This window comes from Cinclus cinclus, chromosome 3 (assembly GCF_963662255.1).
Source record: "Cinclus cinclus chromosome 3, bCinCin1.1, whole genome shotgun sequence".
Taxonomy (NCBI): Eukaryota; Metazoa; Chordata; class Aves; order Passeriformes; family Cinclidae; genus Cinclus; species Cinclus cinclus.
In genome coordinates, this window is record NC_085048.1 from 77287822 (window position 1) to 77310739 (window position 22918).

General features: G+C 40.3%; 1 protein-coding gene across 1 annotated transcript in view; it reads left to right on the forward strand.

The window, feature by feature from the left end:
* The first annotated feature begins 17929 nt into the window (after positions 1–17929).
* Positions 17930–22918, forward strand: part of RMDN2 (regulator of microtubule dynamics 2) — a 45256-nt gene continuing 40267 nt past the window's right edge. The window contains exon 1 of the mRNA XM_062489187.1: positions 17930–18405. Within this exon, the coding sequence (XP_062345171.1) occupies positions 17951–18405 (455 nt within the window). The 5' untranslated portion in view covers positions 17930–17950. The remainder of the gene's footprint in view (positions 18406–22918) is intronic.

The following is a 22918-nucleotide window of genomic DNA, read 5'->3' on the forward strand; positions in this document are numbered from 1 at the left end:
CAGGGAGCTGTACCCCAGCACAAGCTTTAGAGACAGATTTATGGGGCTCTGCCACTGCCCTCCATTGAGCATGAGCTTGCTCACTGCTTACACAGTAACATGGAGCACATTCAGACTCCAGCTAGCCCTCAAATATTCAACTCTAGATGTATTTTCCTGACTTTTATTTGTCATTGCTGTGGCAGTCTGTGCCTCTGGTTTGTAAAAGCCAGCACCAGAAGAAACCATGCATTATTTTTTTTGTTCTGAATTTGTTGGGTCATTTTCCATCTGCCAATACCAGATACGCCCCCCCCCCCCCCCCCAAATCAGCAACTTAGAAAAAACTTTTGCTAAAAGTTGCTAAAAGTTGCTACCTAAATAAGCTACCATTAAATTCTGCTAACTGAGCATTTTTGCACAATGTATGAGGGACACAGATTTGCCTGGTGGCTGGAACTGTCTCATAGAGTTTGGGTTTCCAGGCAATTACTGCCAGCCTGGGCTATGGTCCAGACCTGAGTACTAAGGCAGCCCTAGGCTGAAGTAGGAGACCACATGATGGTGTGGTGCTTTGGTTTGGGTACACGCAGATTCAGCAAGTCCAGGGATACAGAGTACAGGTTCTACTAACAAATGCAGAATAACACAAATCCTGAAGTCATCCATAATTCAACATCTTTGTAAATGTAATTACCATTGATAAGTTGTACAGACATCCCTTGGATTTTATTTAGAATTAGAAATTTTCATAGAATTGCATAAAGACTTAGGTTGATTAGGTTGAAAGACTGAGTAAAAGGACTTACATTTGAAAACCAGATGCCATAGACCATATGCTCACTAATTCCTCAAATAATCTTCTCTGGAGATAAATAGCAAACATATCTGCAGTTCCAAACATTTATGCAGTTTTAAACCCAAAGGAGAAATTAATGCTGTTTTAAAAAAAAAATTTATGATTTATGAACAAGAAATGTTGGCAGAATGGCACTTGTGTCATGGCCAGGACAGAATATGAGGAGAAAGAAGAGATTTCTGGGCACAGCATAGCTCCACCTCAGAAGTTTGCTGAATCTTGAGAGGGTCCCCAGAGCTCTCCTTCCCCTAAAACATTAGTTTGTTTTTATTATAAAATATTTATGCATTTTAGCATCTAATAGCAGTTATGCATTTACTATTACACCTTTGTTGGAAATTTAATCTCTGCTGTTCTTAGACTGAACTATTGCTTTATTAGGCAATTCCACATAAATTACCTTAAAAAAGAAAATATCTTTTTTGCAAGATTATTTTTTAAGATAAAACAAATGCAGTTTTAAAAATATTCTCTATGTTTCTAACCTCATTTTCATGTTTCCTTCCTTCAAACTAATTGCTCATTCCTGACAGTTCTGTTTCTCAGTATCCCATCTGAACATCATTATCTCTGGATATATTCAATCACCTTTTTGCCAACTCAGAAAGAGGGGCTAGTAACATATTACATTCTCTAGCTTACTTGTATTCAAATAAAAATAATATGTTACTACTGGGACAAGTATTTTTTTTTTAAATTCTGACTCTCAGTGTTATCATCTGATATCCATCAGCAAAGCTTTTTATTCTGTATATATCCATGTATAATTCAACTGTCTGGAGAATCAATGTGAACTTTTAAAAATAATTAAAACACTGTACAAGCTCCTTTATAGGTGATAGCAAGTGAAAGCCTTTTACAATTAAACTATCAGAGCTGGTTTGGTTTGGTTCCCAGATGTACATATTCTACTTCTCCTGTAACTCTCTAAAGACCTCCATTTGGCTCAGTATAGCAAATCTATTAAAAAACTCCCCTGTGACACCTGTGTTAGTGCAGAACTGCTTGGCTGATAGAAGGATTCCAGAGTTTGAATGTTTTCCTGTTGGATGCTGGGCTGGGACATCACCTTGTCCCAAATCCTATCTTTCTGGTTTAAACTGCTCTGCTTCCCCATACTTACAGCAGTTTAAGCTCCTCCAGCAGCTTGTTAGATCAGTGGAGAAATTTTTGACTCTTTCATCTGAAGTCTATCAAGCAAATGTTGGTTATATAGCATGAGGGGACAGCTTTATTTGCTGAGGTCTGCCTCTCATGGGAAGTTTATTGGCATATTTGAAGAGCTGAGGATGTTTTTGTAGTACAGAAGCCAAGTTGACCACGATAAGACCCTGTGGGGTGGAACACCAGGGTATTTTCTGAGTTTAGTTAAACTCTCATATCTGTCAGTTATTTAAAATGCTGATTAGATTTTATTGAAGACTTGTGATTCCATTTTCTCCAGAGGCCTATAAACATGAGGGTCATCTTAGTCTATGAACAACTTATATTCCAATGCCAAGATCTAAAATAAACAAACAAAGACCTCCAAAATCTAACTAAGACAATAGTTGAGATCCTAAAAGACCTATAAATTAATAAACTTTCTAGAATGAAGACAGGGTGAAGTCTAGGAGACTAAATGACTTCTCAAAACAATTTGCTAAGCAAGCCAATATCCAAGGCTTGCTGAAGGCACTGAAAGGACTCTTTACAGTCAGACATCAATCTAAGGACTCTGTTACATCCAATAGCACCATGAAATATGTGCTGTGACTCAAACGCTATGACATATTATGGTCATTTGGACACAGGACTTTTGGAAGGGGTATCTACTTAATGGAAAAGAACAACAAAGAACTTCAATTTTATATATGTGAGGCTATCTTGACATAAATCTGTGGTGCAGCAGAAGTTACCAGTGGCAATTGTTTCTTGAACAGTAATATAAATTTTTGCTTCAGTTTGTCTCATCAAAACAAACAGAAAGAGCTCACAAATATATAGGTGAAAACTACTTCCAAATTCCTGTCTCTCCTTGCTGAGCGGATGCTTGTATGGTGTGTAGAATAGGTACAGCAGTGTGTTGTGCACACAACCACTGTGCTGAGGCTGCTACCCTGTTGAAACATGCTGTTCACTATGTAGCTACCATACAGCTAAGAAATATTAATGCTAAACATTACTCCTGTTGGAAACAACCTTCCATGTTTGTGACAATCACCAAAAGAATTATAAATGTGCAACAATTCCATACACTTTGAATCTGAAATACTCCACGATTTACAAAACTACTAGTTCCATCACTTCCAGGAAATCTGCCCTGCTTTTTCCCATGGGCTGACATGAATGACTTTCATTTCTATCTATCCCACACTGTTTTCTTGTGACAAACACGGAAATCTCTCTACTCTTTGTAGCAAAGATTGTAAACTATGGAAACACAAATTAAGTAAGCTGTATAATATTTTGCTAGTTGTATGTTGGATCTTTTCCTGTGCTAAGCTTCTCTGTTTCTGTAGGACTCCAATTTCACACCAGTTGTATATCTGCTTTAAACAGCCATATAAGTAGACATCCTCTGGGGAGGAGAGGAGGGGGTGCAGTTGATGGGATTTTGAACAAGTCATCCACAATGAGGAAAGAATTGTGTGTGGTTATGACAGAACAGGATAAATTTGTGAGTTTAGATTTGTAGTATTATTCTAAAAACCTTTCTCTAATTATGAATGTTTTAAAAGTCAACATAGTCAAAGTTCTAATTTTGCAATATCTTACTCAAAACAAAATTTGAAACCTAAATATCTAAAGATGCACTTCTGATTTTCATATATTTGAATCTTAATTCATGAACACCAATCTGTTACTCTAGACTATTAACTAAAACTAAATAATTATATTAGGAAAAGACAATTACTTCTCAGGGTTTTGTTTTGTTTTGTTTTGTTGTGTTTTGGAAAATGGAGCTCTCATAGCATTCTGGAATATTTTTGCTACATATGCTATGTAAAGGACTGTGAGAAATATAACTTCAAGCAACAGGGTTTTTTCAGTTCTAGAGCTGAGGGATCAAGAAGCCAGCCGAGAAACACCACGGAGGAATGTGTTGAGGGAATAGTAGTTCAGGTAGATGGTTTGGCATGTTTCCTTCTCTTGCACTGCTAAATTCCAAAGGCCTGAGCTTGCCAGGACTCATTGCCTTCTGCATAAATCTGATGAGGCTCCCAGATTCACTAGACTCACACACCAGAACCTGTGAGCAATGCTGCAAAAAATGGAACTCTTTGAAAATCAGATGCAGCCTGCAGCAACAGAGAGGCTGGTATTGATATTCCCACAGTATTTCCCACAGAAAATTCCACCTTATCAGCCTGTTGCCATCAGCATTTTAAGAAACCTTTCCAGGGCCTCCTATAAATCATTATTTTTCTGGAACAATATGCCTTTCATGGAGTTGGATAGGTATTGTCACAAAATACAAGACCTTGAGAAGTTTTCGTTTTCTTTTAAAATGCTTTAGAAGTTTTGCAGTAATTTGTTCAGGTCACTTTCTGGCTTTGTCCTTATCTAATTTTGTGAAATGTTTTCATAAAGGAAATAATTAATTAATGGTGGTAGCCTGTAGCACAGGCCTAAATGAGGAAGGGAAGTCTGGGTTCCCTGTTGCTGGTGATGGCAGCACATAGGAAATCCTTGCCCAATCCTCCCACCCAGTACTTGGCATGGACATGGTTGGAGAGCAAAAGGTCAGAACCTGGGGAAGAGCTATATTGAAGGTGATTACGATTTATTAGGGTTATACACAAACAAATCCTCTGCACTAATTAGTGAGACTGGCAGAGGAGGGTGTAAATTGCAGTTGAAAAGGAAGACAGGAAGGTGAACTGATAAAAAGTCTCCCTGACCAGCAGTTTGCAGGCACTGTTGTTAACACTGCCTGTTTTCTGTCCCATGCTGAATCACCACGTTAAAATCAATGTTGCCCATTGCGTGTCATAGTCTCAATAGAGCCCTCAATTCAGCTGTCATCTCTAGAGACTTTATTCAACAAGAATGAACTTGAGCAATATAAAGACAGAGGAACAATGGGGACATTCCATAGAAATCTCAAAAAGTTCATCCAGAAGAAAATACAGGCTGTGCAGCTTTAAATTACTTGTAGGTTGTCTCTGTAAAGTACTGCTACAGAGAAGAACCAAGGCTTTTCAAAAGAGCTAAAAAGATAGATACTTTCTTAGACTATTTCCTTGGCATCTAAATATTCCTTTGTCTTATATTTGGAGTGACAGAACCAGGTTTTCCTACTTTTGCTGAACCTCAAAACTCTCTGTTTTGGAAAATTGTCTTGTTTAAACTTTTCACATGGCTTACTTGGTCTTTGGCTTTGCTGGTCCACTCCTGATTCTATTGTCTCCATCTGTAAAGAACACTCAATGTAGCACTGTCTTAAATTTTGTCTGCTGTTCTTGTTACTAGGAGCATGATTTCAGTGATGAATGTTTATAACACAACTTGAGGAATTTCATCCTCCCCTGGTAAACTGTGTAGGAGATTGCCTTAATGGACAAAGAAAAATGTCTTCTGGACTTTAGCCAGAAGCTTGGACTTGCTTGTAAAGAAGAAAATACAAGTATAACCTTTTGTTGTTGTGTACAGAACACATATTTAAAAAAAGTATTCCTTTCTCTTCTCACAAAATAAGATTGAACCGGTGAAATATTAATGTAGTTTTAATTATTTTATGTGAAATTGCTCAGTTGTGACAAGTTTAATTCTGCTTCTTGATCAGATGTCTTACAAGGCTGTATTGCCCTACTTTCTCCTACAAATACTTCTAATTGGGAAAATAAATTACAGATGACTGTGAAAAAATGAAGACAACTACAAGTTATGAGAAGAAAAAATGGTCATATGCTTCATTCACATGTGTAAGAAATCTAATTTGAAACAGCAAATCAAAAGTTGAAGCCCAGTTTTAACTTCCCTGTATAGTTTACTTGAGCAAGACTTGGGATATGAATTCAGCAAAGCCATGATGTTAGTTTGATTTATGTTTGTTGGGTTTGTTTAATCAGGGCCTGAATAAAGACTTTGGGGTTTGATCTGTTCTGAAGGCTACAGGAGACTGGATGTTCCTGTGCTTAAGTTTAATTCTCTGTAAAGCAGATTCTAACATATGCTGAAGAGAAGCAGAATCACCCTGTGTTGTCTGGCTAACCGGTTGTGTTGCATTTATGGTAAAGGAAATATATGTGGTATATTTCACTGCTTGCTGAAATAACCTATAGATGCCTAGAAGTTTTAAAGAAGAGTTTCAAAGAGGATGCGAGCATCCTAGCAGCCAGAATGCACTAATGCATTTCTCAGCTTGGGAACAGCAATTTGAAACCATGAATCACTCTCTGTGTTTCTTCCCCTCACTCCCTGGTGGAGGTTAAATGCCTGTTAACTGTATCCCCATGGAAAACCTTGGTGCCAGGAAAAGCACAGAGCAGTAGTCCCGTGTAGCTGATGGAATGATTAAAAGTCGATGGGGTCCCTTCTGCCAGTGTATCTCAGGAAAGGAAGAGAGGATGCCTCTTTTTCCTTTATAGCACCTTATCCCTGCTACTTCTTCGGGGTTGGAGAAGTATGGATGTTCTTTTGTCTGTTGGCATTGCCTGAGGTTCTCTGGAATAGGAGACCAACAGCTCTTTGCTTCATTGGAGCAAGAGCCCTGGAGAACTGGAATTTATCTCCCACATTTCTAGAAAAGACTACCCATCCAAAGTGGAAGTGTGACTTTTAGCATACTCCCACATCTCAGGTTCACAGGCTCCCTTACTTTCCCTATAGAGCTGTCAAGAAGCCCAGAAAGCATGTGAACTGCCGATAGAGAAAGCCAAGTAAGCCTGCAGGGGAAGCAGGCAGCTTGGGATCCTGCCTGGCTTCTCTCACAGCCAATGCTCTACTCAGAAACCTGACAATTACAGTTTGGGTTATATTTTTTTTTTTTTTCCCAGTGGAGAAATTTACTCTCAGAAATTTCCAGCCAGGTCTGCTCTGGGCTGCTACTGCTGCTCCAAATGGGAAAGCCAAAATGCCCAGAAAGCCTCACACAGGGAAGGTGCAGGGCCTTGGGAGCCCTGGCATGACAGCAGGTCTGCAGTCCTGGCTGCCACAATCCAACCACGAACACACTTCCGAAATGTCAGATGTTCCCTCCAGAATTACGTACGCCTATTCACTCTAGTGTGACCGCCAAAACAGCACGTGTGCCTTGCCAAGGACTTCAAAGGCTTTTGTACAACACTGTAGTCCTCTGATAAAAATGTTCTGCTTCTTATTAGAGTCCTAGTCCTGGTCAATATTCTTTGAATTTAAGAGGAAAGTGAATTTTTCTGATTTTTTTTTTTTTTGGAATAAAGAAGGACATGCACTTTAAAAAAATTAAACTGTTTAATAGCTTGCATTTTTTAGCTTGCCTGTCTGAAATAGCTAAGTTGGACAATGTGGTGTATCTGAAGTATACAGAACTACAAAAATTACCATGCCCAAAACTATTGCCAGTGAAGCTGGACTCTTCAAATGAATCAGGACAGTGCTCCTGATGAGTAATATTGTAAAAGTGTTACTATGACTGGCTGGCTCAGCTTACACAACTAATCAACTCTCTTGTTATTTTCTTAAATAATAACTCTTCATGTACTACCCTTTTCCATATATCAGAAAGTGAAAGGTGGTGGAAATGTGATGAAAATATCTGCTTAGTGCACTAAGTTTTTTACCTTCTCATGGTATTTAGAAGTAGATATTACAAAGTAAACAAAGTAGGAACTAAGTAGTAACTTGACTGGCTAACTAAAATGCCTATAATTATGCTGTTTTCTAGCTCAACTTGAACTAATTTTTATTCTGCATTACTGTTTAACAGTGATTGTGGTCTTAGAATCATCACAAAGATGGCCATTGCCTCAGAGCAATTAAAATTTAAAAAACAAAAAAAGGAAAGAAAGAAAGAAATATGCAGATAAGAAAAGATGCATTGAGAAACCCATGTTTATTTATAAATACTGGCCAAGCTTGTTTGCTGCACCAGACTGCTGTTCAGTACAACACTTGAGGAGAAGGCAGCCAAGATAAGCAGGGAAGTCACCACAGCTTCGTGATATTCTGCTCATCCTCCTGTTTCAGTTCAAAATGGATTGCAGGACATTTTGCCAAAGCTGTAAATAAAGTCACCTTTTTTACTACCAAAGAGATAATGAGGATCACATGGGCTGGCCTCCCATATAATGCAATCCAATACGTGCCTCAAATAATTTCCATGACAAGGATGCCTTGCAAGTGGCAGAGGTCAGTATACCCTAAGTGCATAAAGAGCAAGACAGAAGTCTACAGCCTGAAGCCGTTGAATCACTACTGACACTGAACTTGAAGGGTCGTTCCCTTTTCAAGGGGCCTTTCTCCCCAGAGAATTTAAAGAAAACCTATAGTTACGTACCCTGGTGACACATGTAAATTCAGGAGGTAGGAATCCAGGTCATGACAACTTTGTTGCAGAGACAAGTTCTCCTGGCATTTAAAATTTTACAGAGACTTTCTCCACTTTCTTTGTTTTTACTTTTACTTTTTATTTGTGGGTATGCTACTTCTGAGCATATGTTCTACTGCTTCAATTTCTCTTTGGGTTTTTGTGCTTGGTTTTTTGTTTGTTTTGGGGGTTTTTTGTTGTTTGTTTGGTTGGTTTTTTTTTGTTTTGTTTGTTTGGGGTTTGTTTTGGTTTGGTTTTTGGTGGTTTTTTTTTGTTTGGTTGGTTTTTTAAGACTAGAAGGACACAACACTCTGAGCTGAATTTTTCTTATTAAAGGATAGATTACACAGAGCCAGGCCATGATAATGCACTGTCTTTCAGATCTATACTAGAAACAAGAGCATATACTACAAATATATGCTGCTCTCTTAACCGGTCCTGAGATACCTGATAGTCTGCCTCTGGTACACGTACAAGATAAAAGGTGCTGTCTTTCCTTTCTCAATTTGTATCACTTGTACCCTTTTTCCTACAACAATTGCAATTAGAGATACACTTCCCTAAGATGAGCCAAATCAGTCACTTTTCTCCTTCAGCTCCTGGCCCCAGGCCCCTGCCTTTTTTTTTTCTCACAGAGAGCTTTCTTTGAGCCGATCCAACCCAGCAGTCCGGCAGAACAGTGATAACAAAACCGCGTTTTTCTCAGCCAAGGCAGCGAGCTGAGCTATCTAATGAACACTGGATTCAGCGCAAGGAAGGATGTAAAAGTACTGCTTTGGATGGCAGCAGGAGCCCGGAGCACGCCGCTGCCAAATCTCTCCAAATGCACCCGCGAGGCACCCGGACGAGTGAGGAGCAGCGGGGATGGGAGTGCTTTAGGACGTTTCCTGCGGGCTCGTATCCAGGGGCGCCGCCGGTTCTGGGAGAGCGACGGGGAGCGACGGCGGCGGCGACCCGTCCCTGGCGGCCGCGGCGCTCGGGCGCCACCCGGTGGTGCCGCTGGGAGCGGCCGCGTCTGAGGGCGCCGGTGAGAGGCGGAGGACGGGGTGGCAATTCCTCAGGGACAGCCCCCAGTGTGGCTGCTGGGCGTCTCCGAGAGCTTGTGGTGTGTGCGGGGATACTCGGGGACAGAGGCACGCACGCCATGTGTGGCGCGGTACGCGGTGTGGCTCCTGTCCCCGGCTGTCCCGGGAGGGGCCGTCGCCTCACGGCCCCTCTGAAACCAGGGCAGCGACGCCGCTCCTCGCGCCCCGTTGCCAGGCTGTTGTGTCACCCGGCTCCTCCGAGTCTGCGGGCCGTGCCTGCCCATGGCCCATGTCTAGCACGGACAGATTTGGTTTTGTGCCAGGGGCGTGCTCTGGCACGGGTACCGCTTCTCCCTGCCTGCCCCGCCGCGTGTGACCCCCGGCAGCGCCGCCCCGAGCTCCGGTGGCTGCGGCCCCGGCAGCAGGGGAGGCAGGTGTTGTCCCCGGGAGGGTGTGTGGCCTCGGGAAATCCTGCGGGCCACTTGTGCCTCAAACCAGCCCTGCAAAAGCTCTGTAGCTGGGAGGGAACCAGGCAGGTTGTAGGGAGCCACTTGATCCATGCGTTGCCTTGGAAGCAGCCAGTACCTGGCTTGTGCCCTGGCATTCCTAACCCGGTGTTGCCCGATGCTCCTCCTCGCCCTCCGAACTCCCTCTTGCAAGCCCGTAAAAGCAGTTCCAAACACCATGGCCCAGAAGCGTAATTGCGTCATGACGCTGCCATGATATTGTTTTTAGTGGAAATATCAAAGCATTTTTAAATGTTGTTGCTCAACTTTACTTTGCAGCCCAACACAAAGGAGTAGACAGTACCTGGAGATTAAACAGATTTCCTATTCTGCACATTTACAAATTCCGTTTGCACCCTCATTTGGGATAATGCTGTGGTAAGTTAAGAATTTTTTTAGCATTCTTCCTATACTTTGGAATCAGGTTCCGATGCAAAATAGTGCAATGGATATCTTATCTACATCATTTGATGCCTCACATGCTGCTGGCTCTTCAGAGTAACTCTTGATGAGTATCAGACTTGTTCAGGGTGTAGTGCTAAATTTTATACATATTTCAAACTTGCTTAGTAAGACTTGTAGTTGTGTGAGGAATACAGATCTATAGACTCCTTTAAAAGTGTTTTAAATTTAAAAATGTTTTTTAAAAAATAGGAATTTGAAAAAAAGATTGTTTCACAACTGGAAAATATACCATATTTTAGTATACATCAAATCTATCGTAATACTTTTGGAAATTATTTTCTTGCCCTTTGGAAGGGCAGGACTGTATTTGACTCTTCTAGGTGTTTTGGTTGTGTAAGTCCTGCTTTCACAATCCAAGACTATTGAGTAAAATATTAAATACTTCTTTTATAAAAACAGATGATCTTGAAAAGCAGCCTAGTAACCTGGTAAAGTGGACTATAACAGTATGCAATAGAAGTCTGTCAAATATTCTATGTGCCTGTTGACATACAAATCTGTATTTCCTAGTGTTTTTAAAAACTGGAAAGCAAACAAACCCAGTAAAAACATATTTCAGTTGTTTGTACAATTTCTTCCTTGCTCTGGAATCTTACTCTATTCTCAGAGAAAAACCCCTTGTATTTCAGTTTGACTGTCAAAGCATGTGCCAATGAAAATGCTTCTAAAACAACTACTCTGGCCATAAAATCTGCCTGTTTCATAGAAATACTGTAATGTTGTTCAAAATGCTTTTCTATCTTTTCATTAGATATGGATTTTTGAAATTGCATATCACATATCCATGCAGCAGCTTTAAATAGTGTCTCTAAGAAGTGGCAATAGAAAAAACAGTTTCACTGCTTTCAGGGAGTATACTGCGTATACTCCAGGATGTCCTGGGGAGGGTTTTTTTCCTTCTGCTAAATGCAGTATAAAATTCACACTGAAGAGAGCCCAGATTACAATCTGGACTCACTGAATAATGGTTTGCCATATAAACTAATGGATTAATCACACTAAAACAGTTTTTCTAAATTAGAAAGAAACATGCAAACATTTAAAAGGCCATCATAACAATTCTTGACAATGACTCAATATCAACGTTTGCAAGTGTTGTAGATGCATCTGCCTTTTTTCCCACAAGGTGGCAGCACTGTAACTATGAATGAACAAAGGACATGTGTGCCCATCTCGCCAAAATTCAGAAAGGCCACCTGGTTTATTTACTTTTTTAGGAATTTGCAGCTTGGAATCACAGGGAAAGTTTCTTAAACACCAGGATGGGGTGCAAACACTAATTAAAATAATAAAATCTATATTTGCATTTTACTTTAACAGACTAATCTCCTTGTGAAAAAGCACATCAGGTGTCTTGAAACCATCTGCAAAACTAAAATGCTGTGTACATAAATGCATTTGTGTGAGCGTGCGTGTGTGGGTGCATTGCATACAGTAATAATTTTGTCTTGTTATTGCATAAGTGGTTAGGTGTTTGTTTATGCTTCCCCTTAACTCCTCTGGTTTCGCCACTTTTCCTCGTGCTTTTAGCTGCACTTATTGATTGTCATTGTTCAAACATGATGAAGGAGGAACCCCTTTGCCAGCACTCAGGAATTGCCGGGGGAAGGTGAACTCCCCCCTGTGCTCACTCTGTCCTGAATGATTGTACAACCCACATCAAACTCTCCTAGTGTAAATATGTATGTATACATATATACATATACGATTTGGGTTGGGTCAGGTGTGCACCTCGGAGGCAAATCTCCCAATTGTCCCAGCTTGGCAAGCTTTGCTTCACCACGTACCAGGCGTGGAACACCTGGTTGCCCTTTGGGAATATCCATTGCAGAAGCACAGCTGAGGCACTGCAGCCACAAATGGGCACACAGTCCCTGTGATTAGGCTGGAGTTGGTAAAAGTTAACCTGGGGCACAGCACCAATGCCATGGCATCAGCACCAGCTGTTTGGCCCAGAGAACTGCTCCTGTCAGTCTCCACTGCTTGCTAATATACACAAAGCCTTAGTGACCCAAGTGGAAACTTCAAATCAGAAAGGAAATTTTTTATAAGCTCGCAAGTGGTAGCAGAGAAGAAGGACAGAAATGATGGAAGAACAGACCACATCACCTGGATGATGATTTTTTAAATGTGAAATTGCAGACATCCTAGGGCCATTAGGCCATATTTACTGGAGTCTGGAAGGGGCATGCTGCCATTTGCAAGTGGAAACAGAAAAGCCCTTTAAAACACTTCAGTATGCTCTTGAAATAACATATTTATAGAGAAGCTGAAAAAAGGACACTTTTCATTTAGTGAAAGAAAATACAGTGGGTGATGTGGAATACAATGTGTACACACCCACATCTTTATAAACAGTTTGATTCTTTTTAAGTTTTGACTCCCAAGGAACATATACATATACATTTACACAGACATATTCTTTTTCTTTTTATGACTATTCATATATTTTTCCTCTTTTTACCCAGGCACTCCAAGGACAATTTATCTTTGTGAAGAAATCAGGTGGTGATGTGGAATTACATCAGATGTAGCCTTGCTTAATTATTGTCAACACAACCTATGCAAACTCTTTTGGGCTGTCAACTCTCATCTTTTACATCACAGAAACTGAATCATGTACCTTGGCCTAAAAAAATTAACAGAGCTTGTATAGATATATTTTGATAATGTCCCTGAGATTCCTGAAGACACAAAAAAGCAGGAACAGTAAGTACATTATTTTTTTTTTGCTGTTTGAAAGGCCATGCCATCAGTGACCATTTGTACTTAGCTGAAATTCAGCACTGGATCCTATCAACACAATAAATAAATAAGTAAGTAAGTAAGTAAGTAAATAAATAAATAAATAAATAAATAAATAAATGGTTGTGAGTGCAGTTGAACGGATGAAGCCAGGTTTCCTATCAAGTTATAACTTGTAGTTCTGTTTGCTCACATCTGATAAAATGTGAGCTCTGCTTTAGATTTTCCTGTCCTTGCAAAATGCTTTTCTCTTGTGTGGATTCTCAGTTGTGTATCAAGGGATAAGAAGTCTTCCCCATAGCAGTGGCTTCAATTCAGGGATTTCTTCTTTAAAAGATCAAGTAACTCAAGGAAATTTGTTAAGAGTTTCTCTGTTGAATTTAACTGAGATTGGCCAAAGATTCAAAAATACTGGGGAGGAGGGAGAGGTACAATTATGTTTGCATACACAGAGACATAAAGGCAGAGGCAGCCTCATCTCCCCAGTTGTGCTAAGCAGTATATCTTTATTTCAAGAAAACATAAAAGATTAGTGTGCTATTACCCATCTCCTTTTAACTTCAGCTAAATAATTTTTCATTAGGGGCACTGGAACAATTGCTCAGGCCAAAAGCAGCAGAGAATATTGACAAGTCTGACAGCGAAGGCTTCCCTTTGCAGTAAGATGCAATTTTCTTTATTCTTATAGAAAAAAAAATCAGAATAATTCAACCAAACTTGATAAAACAGTGATTTCTGTTCTGACATCCAGACAGGGCAAGGTAGTTGCAAGTCTGGTCAAAGGTATTTAAGCTTTCACAATGTTTGGTGACATATTAACAATATTTGACTTTACGCCTACAAGACAGCTGCTGAAGTATGAACAGGTATTACCTCATTAAAGGTTTCTGTATCTGTTACAAGCAGTAGATTAATCTCTCAGGGGCAGGGGAGGGAGGGGAATTTCAGAAAGAACAACATATCACAAAAGAAAATTGAGAATAATTACAGCTGAAGAAAATTATGAAAATTGTAAAATATAAATGCCTTCTATACAGAAATGAAAGCACCAGCTGATTATGCTACACCTTGTCTGGAAAAAGCACGCATCATTTACTTAGTATGTAATGACTCTCTGGTCCATTTGAACACAATCACTCAATAATGTGCTTACTTTTCTAATATGACACAAAAATGCTGTTCAATTTCAAAATTTCCCAAAAGACCAGTAAACTGCCTGTCCTGGTTTTACAAAAATAGTCCTGTAAGAAGGCTGGTGCCCTATGCAGGTGTGGCAGTGTTGCATCACTGGTGTGCTAAACTCATTCCTGTGCATCTGCCTGAGGCCAGGGGTGGAGGGAGGCAGGATGTTCACAAGGTCTTGCCACTCCAAAGCTGCTTCTTGAAACTACCTGGAGTGGCCTTTCAATACTTCAAAGAGTCTAGGAAAAAGAGGGAAAGTGGCTTTTTTCTTGGGCGAACAATGATAGTACAAGTAGGTTTAGATTAAGACATTTAGATTAGATGTTAGGAAGCAATTCTTTACTCAGAGGGTGGTGAGGCATTGGAACAAAGTACCCAGAGAAGCTGTGGATGCCCCATCCCTGGAAGTGTTCAAGGCCATGTTAGATGCAGTCTGAACAATCTATTCTAGGGAAAGGTGTCCCTGCCCATCACAGGACAGTTGGAATTTGGTAATCATGAAGATGCCTTCCAACCCAAACCACTCTTATGATTCCACAGTTCTATGATCTTGACATATTTCTTCTGTCAGAGTTGGCTGAAATTAATCTCCATGTTCAGGAGCTACTGGGTGGAGAATGTGTCATGGCATGGCTTGTCAGAAGGACAACACACGGTCAACCCGGGGGCATAAACTTTGTGTTCTTAGGAAATAAGGCTGAAAATACACTGAAAATATTTGGGGCTAACCATTTTATAATGCATGGTTGTCTGGTATCTAGGACTTCAGGTACAAAGTTTCTTTAAAACTAGGAAAAATTCATATGCAGAAGAACAGTACTTTTCTAACATTTATTTCAGTTTTTTACACCATGTCATGTTTAGGCAAATTGAATTATGTCAGATCTAGGTAAACTGAGGTTTAGTTCCCCAACTTGGAAAGCTGCTGTGTTGCAGCAAGTTTCTGCATACAAGCAATAAATTCCATGATTCCATACTGCTCTGCTTGGGTAAAATGGCCACAGGTGAAAAGCAAACAAAGAGTTTGGGACCAGACAGGTGGCCTGATTTTCATAGTTGCTACATATCCAGGCAGCTGTAGATGGTAGTTTCCCTGAGCCATTATTTTTGAAAACAGTTCTCCTTGTCTAAGGCCTGCAGCCTGAGACAGTCACTTTTGAAAATCTTTGAAAATATTCACTCAGTTTTTTTCATCCATAGTATTTTATTTCAGCTCTGTGCTATGTTTGTCCTCCAATTCATACTTTTAAAAAATCTTTTCCTGCTTTAATTGGCTTAAAGAAAGATTTTGGCAGATTATACTGAAAAAAAAAAGAGAGAAAACAAAAATTAAAGGTTTTCCAACACATTTATATTACCATTCCTGAACACTTGAAACACTATCAGCATATGGAGATTTACATTTTCTTGTTCCATTTTAAAACACTGAAGGATTGTGTATATTAAAACTATTTCTTAGAGTGAAATTTGTTTAAATAATTTGAGTTTAGTGAAGTTTCTATAAAATTGAAGAGATTTCCATCTTTGGTTTAAAAATTTCAAATTACAAACATATTAAGAGATTATACACTTTTTTATTGTTGCATTGTAACTGGGAAACATGTAAAATACTGAAACATTATTCATTTTTTCATTAAAAAATTTCTACCTTTGTCTCAGATTGTAGTTTGGTTTCATAAGGGTAATTTCATCCTCAGGTTCTTAATGAAGAATTAGAAAATTCTTGAGTTCTTGGTACCTATTTTAGGTAAATTTTTTTAATGTTCAACAGCGCTCTTTTCACTTTTTAAAGGCAATTAGTATGTTTTTTAAGAATTGTGTTCCTTTGTTTGTGATTGATATGGCTGAGGACAATTTCAGATGTTGAAGAGCTTCTTCTGACCACAGACTCTGTTTTTCATGATGGTTTCCTTAAGCCCTCAGGCATAAAAACATTAGTTTTGTGCTTGTAAATTCTGGCAGGATGCTGTGCACAGGCCCTCCACAAGCCTTCAGGAAGATGGATAGTCAGAGCAGGTTGTCTGTGATGATCCTTCTTCCTTTCAAGGCCAGAAACAGGAGCCAGATCCTTTTGTCTTAACAGGCAAAGGAGAGTCTTGTGAGTCACCAGTAGAAGTGGTCTCAAATGGGGCACAGGAGAAGTACCTTCCACACTCTGATAAATACAAGTTCTTCTTCTCTACTCTGCTCTGGTGAGATTCCACCTGCGGTGCTGCATCCAGCTCTGGGGTCCTCAGCACAGGATATTGATCTGTTGGAATGAGTCCAGATGAGGAACGCCAAGTTAATCAGAGGGATGGAGCACCTCTCTTTTGAAAAATGCTGGGAGAACTGGAATTGTTCAGCCTGGAAAAGAGAAGGCTTTGTTGTGACCTAATTGTGGTCTTCCAGTGCCTGAAGGGAACTTAGAGGAAAGATGGGGCAATACAATTTACAAGAGCAGGGAGCGACAGGACAAAGGGAAACGGGTTCAGACTGAAAGGGAGTAGGTTTAGATTACACACTAGTAAAAAAGTTCTTTATTGTGAGGGTGGTGGGGCACTGGGACAGATTTCCCAGGGAACCTGTGGATGCCCCGACCCTGGAAGTGTTTATGGCTTGGATGGGGCTTGTTCTAGTGGAAGGTGTCCCTGCCCACGGCAGGCTGACTGGAACTAGATGGCCTTTAGGGTTCCCTTTCACCCCAAACCGTTCTGTGATGGTAAGTTCCTCCAGACTTTACAATCTACAGTGGACTTGGGTGAAATCACCTTTGGGCACTTAGATGGCTTAAATAGCAATGAAGCTTTGCGCCGGGACTGCCCGTCTTCCTGACAACTGGGCGGGGTTTCTCCGTGATTTTGCAAGCTTCAGGTCTCCAACGCAGTGGAAACACAATTCCTCTGTGGCCTAGAAGCAGCAAAAGGTTGAAAAAAGGTTGAAAAATCGGTGAAATCGAGCGGCCACCAGGCTGAGGACAGACACGCGAACAGGCACACTTGCTGTAGAACGGCGTATTTCGAACCACGTCCGCGGCAGGTGCACCCCCCGCCGGGATTCCCAGCGCAGCGGGAATCCCTCCTCCAGCGGGCAGCGCGCGTCACCCGCACGGCCCGGCCGAGGCCCGGCCCCCTCGATCCGGGTATCGCCGCCCCCTGTGCCGCGGCGGGAGAGCTGCGGGCTCCTGGGCCGGACGTGCCGCTGCTCCCGGCCCGGCCCGGTCCTGCCCGGCCCGGCCCGGCCCGGCCGTACGTACGTACAGGGGACGGCTCGGGGTTCGGGGCCGGGGCGGCTGCGGGAGGTGAACGCGGGGCTCCGGCAGCCCCTCGGCGCGGTGGGGCTGGGGGACCGGCGGGACGCCCCTCCGGGCGGCGTTCCGGCCTGACAGCTGGGTTTCCGCCTCTCTGCAGTGTCGGAAAATCCGATTATATGAGTTTCTCGCATTAAAACAAACAAATCCCAGGATGCCGGGAGGGTAAAGAGTGAAGGCTGCGGTCCTGCCCACGCGCCAGCGCCCCTCACACCCCCCCAAACCCACTTTTGTCTTGTTTTTGCTGCCTTGTATCGCAGAATCTACAAAAAGTGTAACTTTGTGTCAGCTGTTCTTCCTGCCTTGCACTTTCGTGATTTCAGAGCAGAGCAAGTCGCTTGCGTAGAGCAGGGGGAAACATCTTAAACTCTTGTTATTGTTGTCTCACAATTCCAGGAACGTGCAGAAATGTCTCCTTTCGAAAATAAAGGACTAATACTGGGCATAATGGCAGGGACTGCTGGATTAAGCCTGGTGCTGATTTGGTACCGCAAGATCCGAAAGCCTGGTGCAGCTGTGCGTATACATGCATTCCAGGATATAGGTAACAGAATTGATTCTGTGGGCTTGCAAAATGAGGCTCCCAGTGAGCAAGGAGCAGTAATGGTTTTACATGGAAGGCAACTGCAGATACTAGAAAAATTGAATGGCCTGCTACTAAGTGTGGACGAACTGAAGAGAGAGGTGGAATTTCTGAAAGAAGCTATTCCAAAACTTGAAGAGCTTGTTCGAAATGAGCTTCAAGGAAAGGGTGATGTTCAGAGAATTAGCCCATCACACAGAGCAACAAGGCGAAGAAAAGCAGAGACAGCGTCTAGTGCAAGAGAAACTACGAGCTCTGAAGAGGCAGAAAGTGAAGGAGGGTAAGTTAATAATAATTTGTATGTTCTGCTGTACACATGCAGTGCAAGTTGCATCATTACCTCTATGAAACTGTAAACAGGAGCCCTTTAAAGGTTTTATATAGATTTTATACAACTGGGAAAAAATACAAACATTCAGATTAGCAGTTTTTAGATCAGAGAAGACTCTGAATCTGCACTATAGCAGAAGTTGGCTTAATGCCAAGCATAATACAGATTTTTTTTGTTTTTAAAGAATGTGTTTGGTAACACTGATGCAGTATTGCTACATAGCTATGCAATGAGAGGCAAAGTTCAGAATAATGGTGTAATTTTAGAAGTGCTTCTAGTGCAAAGTGTGTCTTTGACAGAGTTTGTTCAAAGTATGTGAATGCTCATGTGCTTTTCCTGATAATTGTTTTTAATCAGGCTCAGAGATAAGTTATTATAGTGTTCTGCCCAGAGGCATTGCATACTATGGCAGCTATGTATGAGCAGAACCTCTGTACAAGTGGCAATGTTTATATATATGTACTGTTGTATACACTTTCTGGTGGCTGAAAAGGTGACCATGAGGAATTTAGGGTACTGACTCAGTGAAGTAGAAAGCTCCTAGTTTTGACCACATCTTGTAGCAACGTTGTAGTTGATGGGACCTTTAATTCTCATGAGTTGAGAAAAACACTGGGGGATGATGTACCAGGAGTCCAGGAGAGGCACTGTATTTTTGTCTTGACATTAATCTCCTGTAATTACAACTTTGTTTTGGTATAATCAGATTAGATACTTATATGCAATTTACTAATGCTATGTTTGTAGCAACTGAGTTTTTTGAGCCACTTCTCAGTGTCTTACACGACTGTGTAGGCAGCATTATGTTTGTAAATTGCCCATCTTATGTCACCTTTTCTCTTTAAAGGTATTTTAAATAACTGTAATATATTCTGAAGACAGCTAACATGCTGCATATTAATGGAATTCTATATTTATGAGTTTCTCCACATTCATTTTCAGTTCCTGTGAGCAGAATTTCTTTTTGTGTTACATCCCAGCCCACATGGTTCACAAGTCTTATATTTTGATACCATATTTTAAGACCTGTCAGTTCTATTATGAACCAGTTCTTTATTTTAGGTATTCAGGATTGGCATAAATGTTCAACAACATTCCTCCTTCATCTGGTGTGGAAACTTCTTGGTTCTCTTAGTTTCTTAGATTATTTCATCCATTGGTTGGTTTGCAGAGGCTTTCATCTTATGAATAAACTATTTAGAGATGCAGATAACCAAAGAGACCAGTTTGTGAATTACCAGGTCCACAGATGCAATGCAGGGGTTATTCCACACGTACCATTTGAGAAAATCCTGTTTTCTGATCAGGAATGATATGTTGCTCTTTGAGAACAAGCCAAGGAAACTCGAGTGTTCAGGTTCTTCTGTGTGACGAAGAAGTTGATGCAGTGATCCAATACAAGTGATTATAGTGTGCAAGAGCATTGAACGTGTCCTTAAGAGAGGCCTTCTCTGACAAGTATTTGTGTACAGTCAAAAGCAAGGAAGATAATTCAAGGTTATAGTTAGCATTAGTCATTTGGCTATGTTCTTTCCCAATGCTGTTTTTCAATCCCTTTTGAAAAGAGGTGGGCTTTTTTCCTAGTAACACCTTGTACTTGATGTGCTTGTTTTTAATACCTTCTCTAAATCTGAGATAATTTGATTTCATTTAAATAAATAGTATTTTTCTTCTTCTTGCAAATAGGTTGCTACTCCTAATATCTACACTTGCAATATATGTAGCTTTTTCTGAGGTCTTCTGTAACTTTAATGACTATGGTGCATGGCCAGGAGGGTCAATAGCAACACTTGGGTTTTTTCCAGTTACTGTGCATCACCACTTCATATTCTGCAGGCATTACACCATGTGCATTGTTTTATACTCTTCTGTGAATTCCACACACAGTAGTGCATTCAGGTGGTTATTTGTGCACTAGAGAAAAAAAAATTGCTCTTTGTTACTGATAAAACATTTTTTTTCACCTCTATGTACTCCCATCTAAAGTACGTGCAATGTGTTTCACTGCCTCAGCAGTAATTTAAGGATCTAGAAGATAGGATTTTGCTTGAGTTAAGCACTTCTGGTTTTAACTGACAAATGGGTAGATGCTGGGAATTGATAGATAAACTAATCTGAAGAGTTTTATGGATCTGTGCTGTATGACTACATTGTTTTCAGGTTTGTAAACTTCTTCCAGAAAAGCTTTTAATGCTACTTAGTTTTTTTCATTAAATACTGGAAGCTGACAGTTTCTGATAAGGCCCTCACTGCTTTGATCTGCTCTGGGCATATTCTCAATGTCACTGTTGGTATTCAACACCTTGGAAAGATGAGTTTTTTGTTTTACCTTTCAAATATTATGTATTTCTGTAAGTGGAGAAATATCACATGTGTTTTAATAAATGAGCTATGTTTTTACATAATGAGAGTCTGAATGGAAGGTGCCCTGAATGGATGAGACATTAAATGGTGATGAGTCTGTGGTTTCTAGTCTGTGTTTTCTGTATTCTATTTTTTTTTTTTTTTTAGTTTGTTTCAGTTCTGGTAATGTCCTAGTGAAAACTTCAATGTTTAACATTTGAGAATGTGTAGCAAGCACTCATTCATTTACAAATACAATAAATTGTGTCTGGATGATCACCTGGAATGGAGCATGTCACCGAATTCTCCTCTTTGTGATTTTCAAACTGTTTCCTCCCTGATATAGCAGTGATGAACCCTGGACATCAGTGTCATGTTTGGCACCTGTCTTCAGCTGGCTCAGCATCCAAGCTCTTCAAATTGCATTTGGCATCAGGCACCAGAAAGATTCACTGCAGTAAATTCTTTTCTGACAGATGTTCTATTTATAATTTTTCCTTGAAATAGTTTAGTCAACAAGAAAAAAAAAATCCCTTGCCTGCTTCTGAGTATCACTTCACTTAGCATTTTCTAATTTATTTTGCTGTTCATTTCTTTTAAATGCAACCTTCAGCTGGCTTAAGCATTCAGTTTGCCAAAGTTTCCCTTGAAAACTGCTTATCATTACTGATGGATATGCTGGATCATACAGTGCAAATTTGATCCAGATCCGCCTGTGACATACAATCACCTTTCTGTGGAATTAGCCAGAGCAGATGAGAGGGTGTTTGTGTCAGCTTCTGGCTTTTTTTTTCTAAGTTGGTGGGGAGACGACAGATGATATTTGGTCTGTCTAAAAGCTGAAGTGTTGTGGACAAATGATACCTGGTTAGGTCCAGTGTCTGCCAATTTACAGACACCCCAACGCAGTTTTTCAACCACCCAAGTGTGCTTATACCACAAGGGTGTTTTATACCATGTAGCTCAGGGTTTGTTTAAATCTGGTACTAGGTGCTGGGATTTACTGAACTGCTTAGGCATGGTGGGGTGAGTCTTCAGCACAGCTGTCATTTGTTCTTTGAACTTTGAGCAGTCCACTGTGATACAACTGAGTCCTGTTGGTTGATCGTTGCTCCTTACATTCTTATCGCTGTTTTTCTCTTTTATTTAAAATCTATTGGTAATAAAGGTGAAAACAAGTTGGCACTCACTCTAGACATTTATTAAATGTTTTTCTATTTTCTCAAATATTGATCAATGTGTTTATCACTTATAAATACTCACTTTTCTGTTTATCATCTGATAAAACCTCTTGCAGGAAAATACCGGGTAAAATTGCAGATTTCTATTGTACAGAATATCTGTAAAACAAACAATAATGACTGTTCCCTGTTTTATTTTATTTATTTTTTGGAATAATGTTATCAGTCCTTAAAATCCTGGTGTTTTTAAACTGTGTTAAGAGGAATCTCCGCTTCTGTTTGTGTCAGTAATGATTTTAGTGCTTTAGAATGCATAGATGTATGACTGTTAGCTGCTTTATTACTCAACAAGTAAATTGAAATTTATGATGTTCTATTCAATGTTTAAGAGGGTTGTTCCACATTTAAATTCCTTAAGTGTTCATAAAGCAAGTAAATAGAGGAGATAGGAGAGAATTTGCCAGGACAGTGGAGATGAGAGAGAATGTGTAAGAAATGACCCTACCCTCTCTGCTGTTTTGTAATTAGTTCCTAATGGCTTCACATGTTCTGTTAGATAGTGACCTACTTTACACTTTTTCTATGAGTCTGCCAAAAATTATGACTTACCTGATGTCATGTCAATTTGATGTTTTGTCACAGCATTTGATATGGTGCTGCTGGAAATCTCTGCTGAGTTTGTTTGGACTGACAGCTCAATGGGCTTGGGTGTCAACCCAACTTTGCATTTGTCATTCAGCCATTATATTTTTGCTAGGAGAATTGCATTTTCTAATAATAGTTTTTGTCTGTTATCTAACACTGGAACAGTAGTGATAATAGAAATTTTAGCAGATGTTTATGCAACAAAGTTAAAGAATACAGCATCAACACTGACTTCCAAACACTTTTTCCTCATTTTCATGTCTACCTGATTAGGTAGCATTTGATGAATTGCA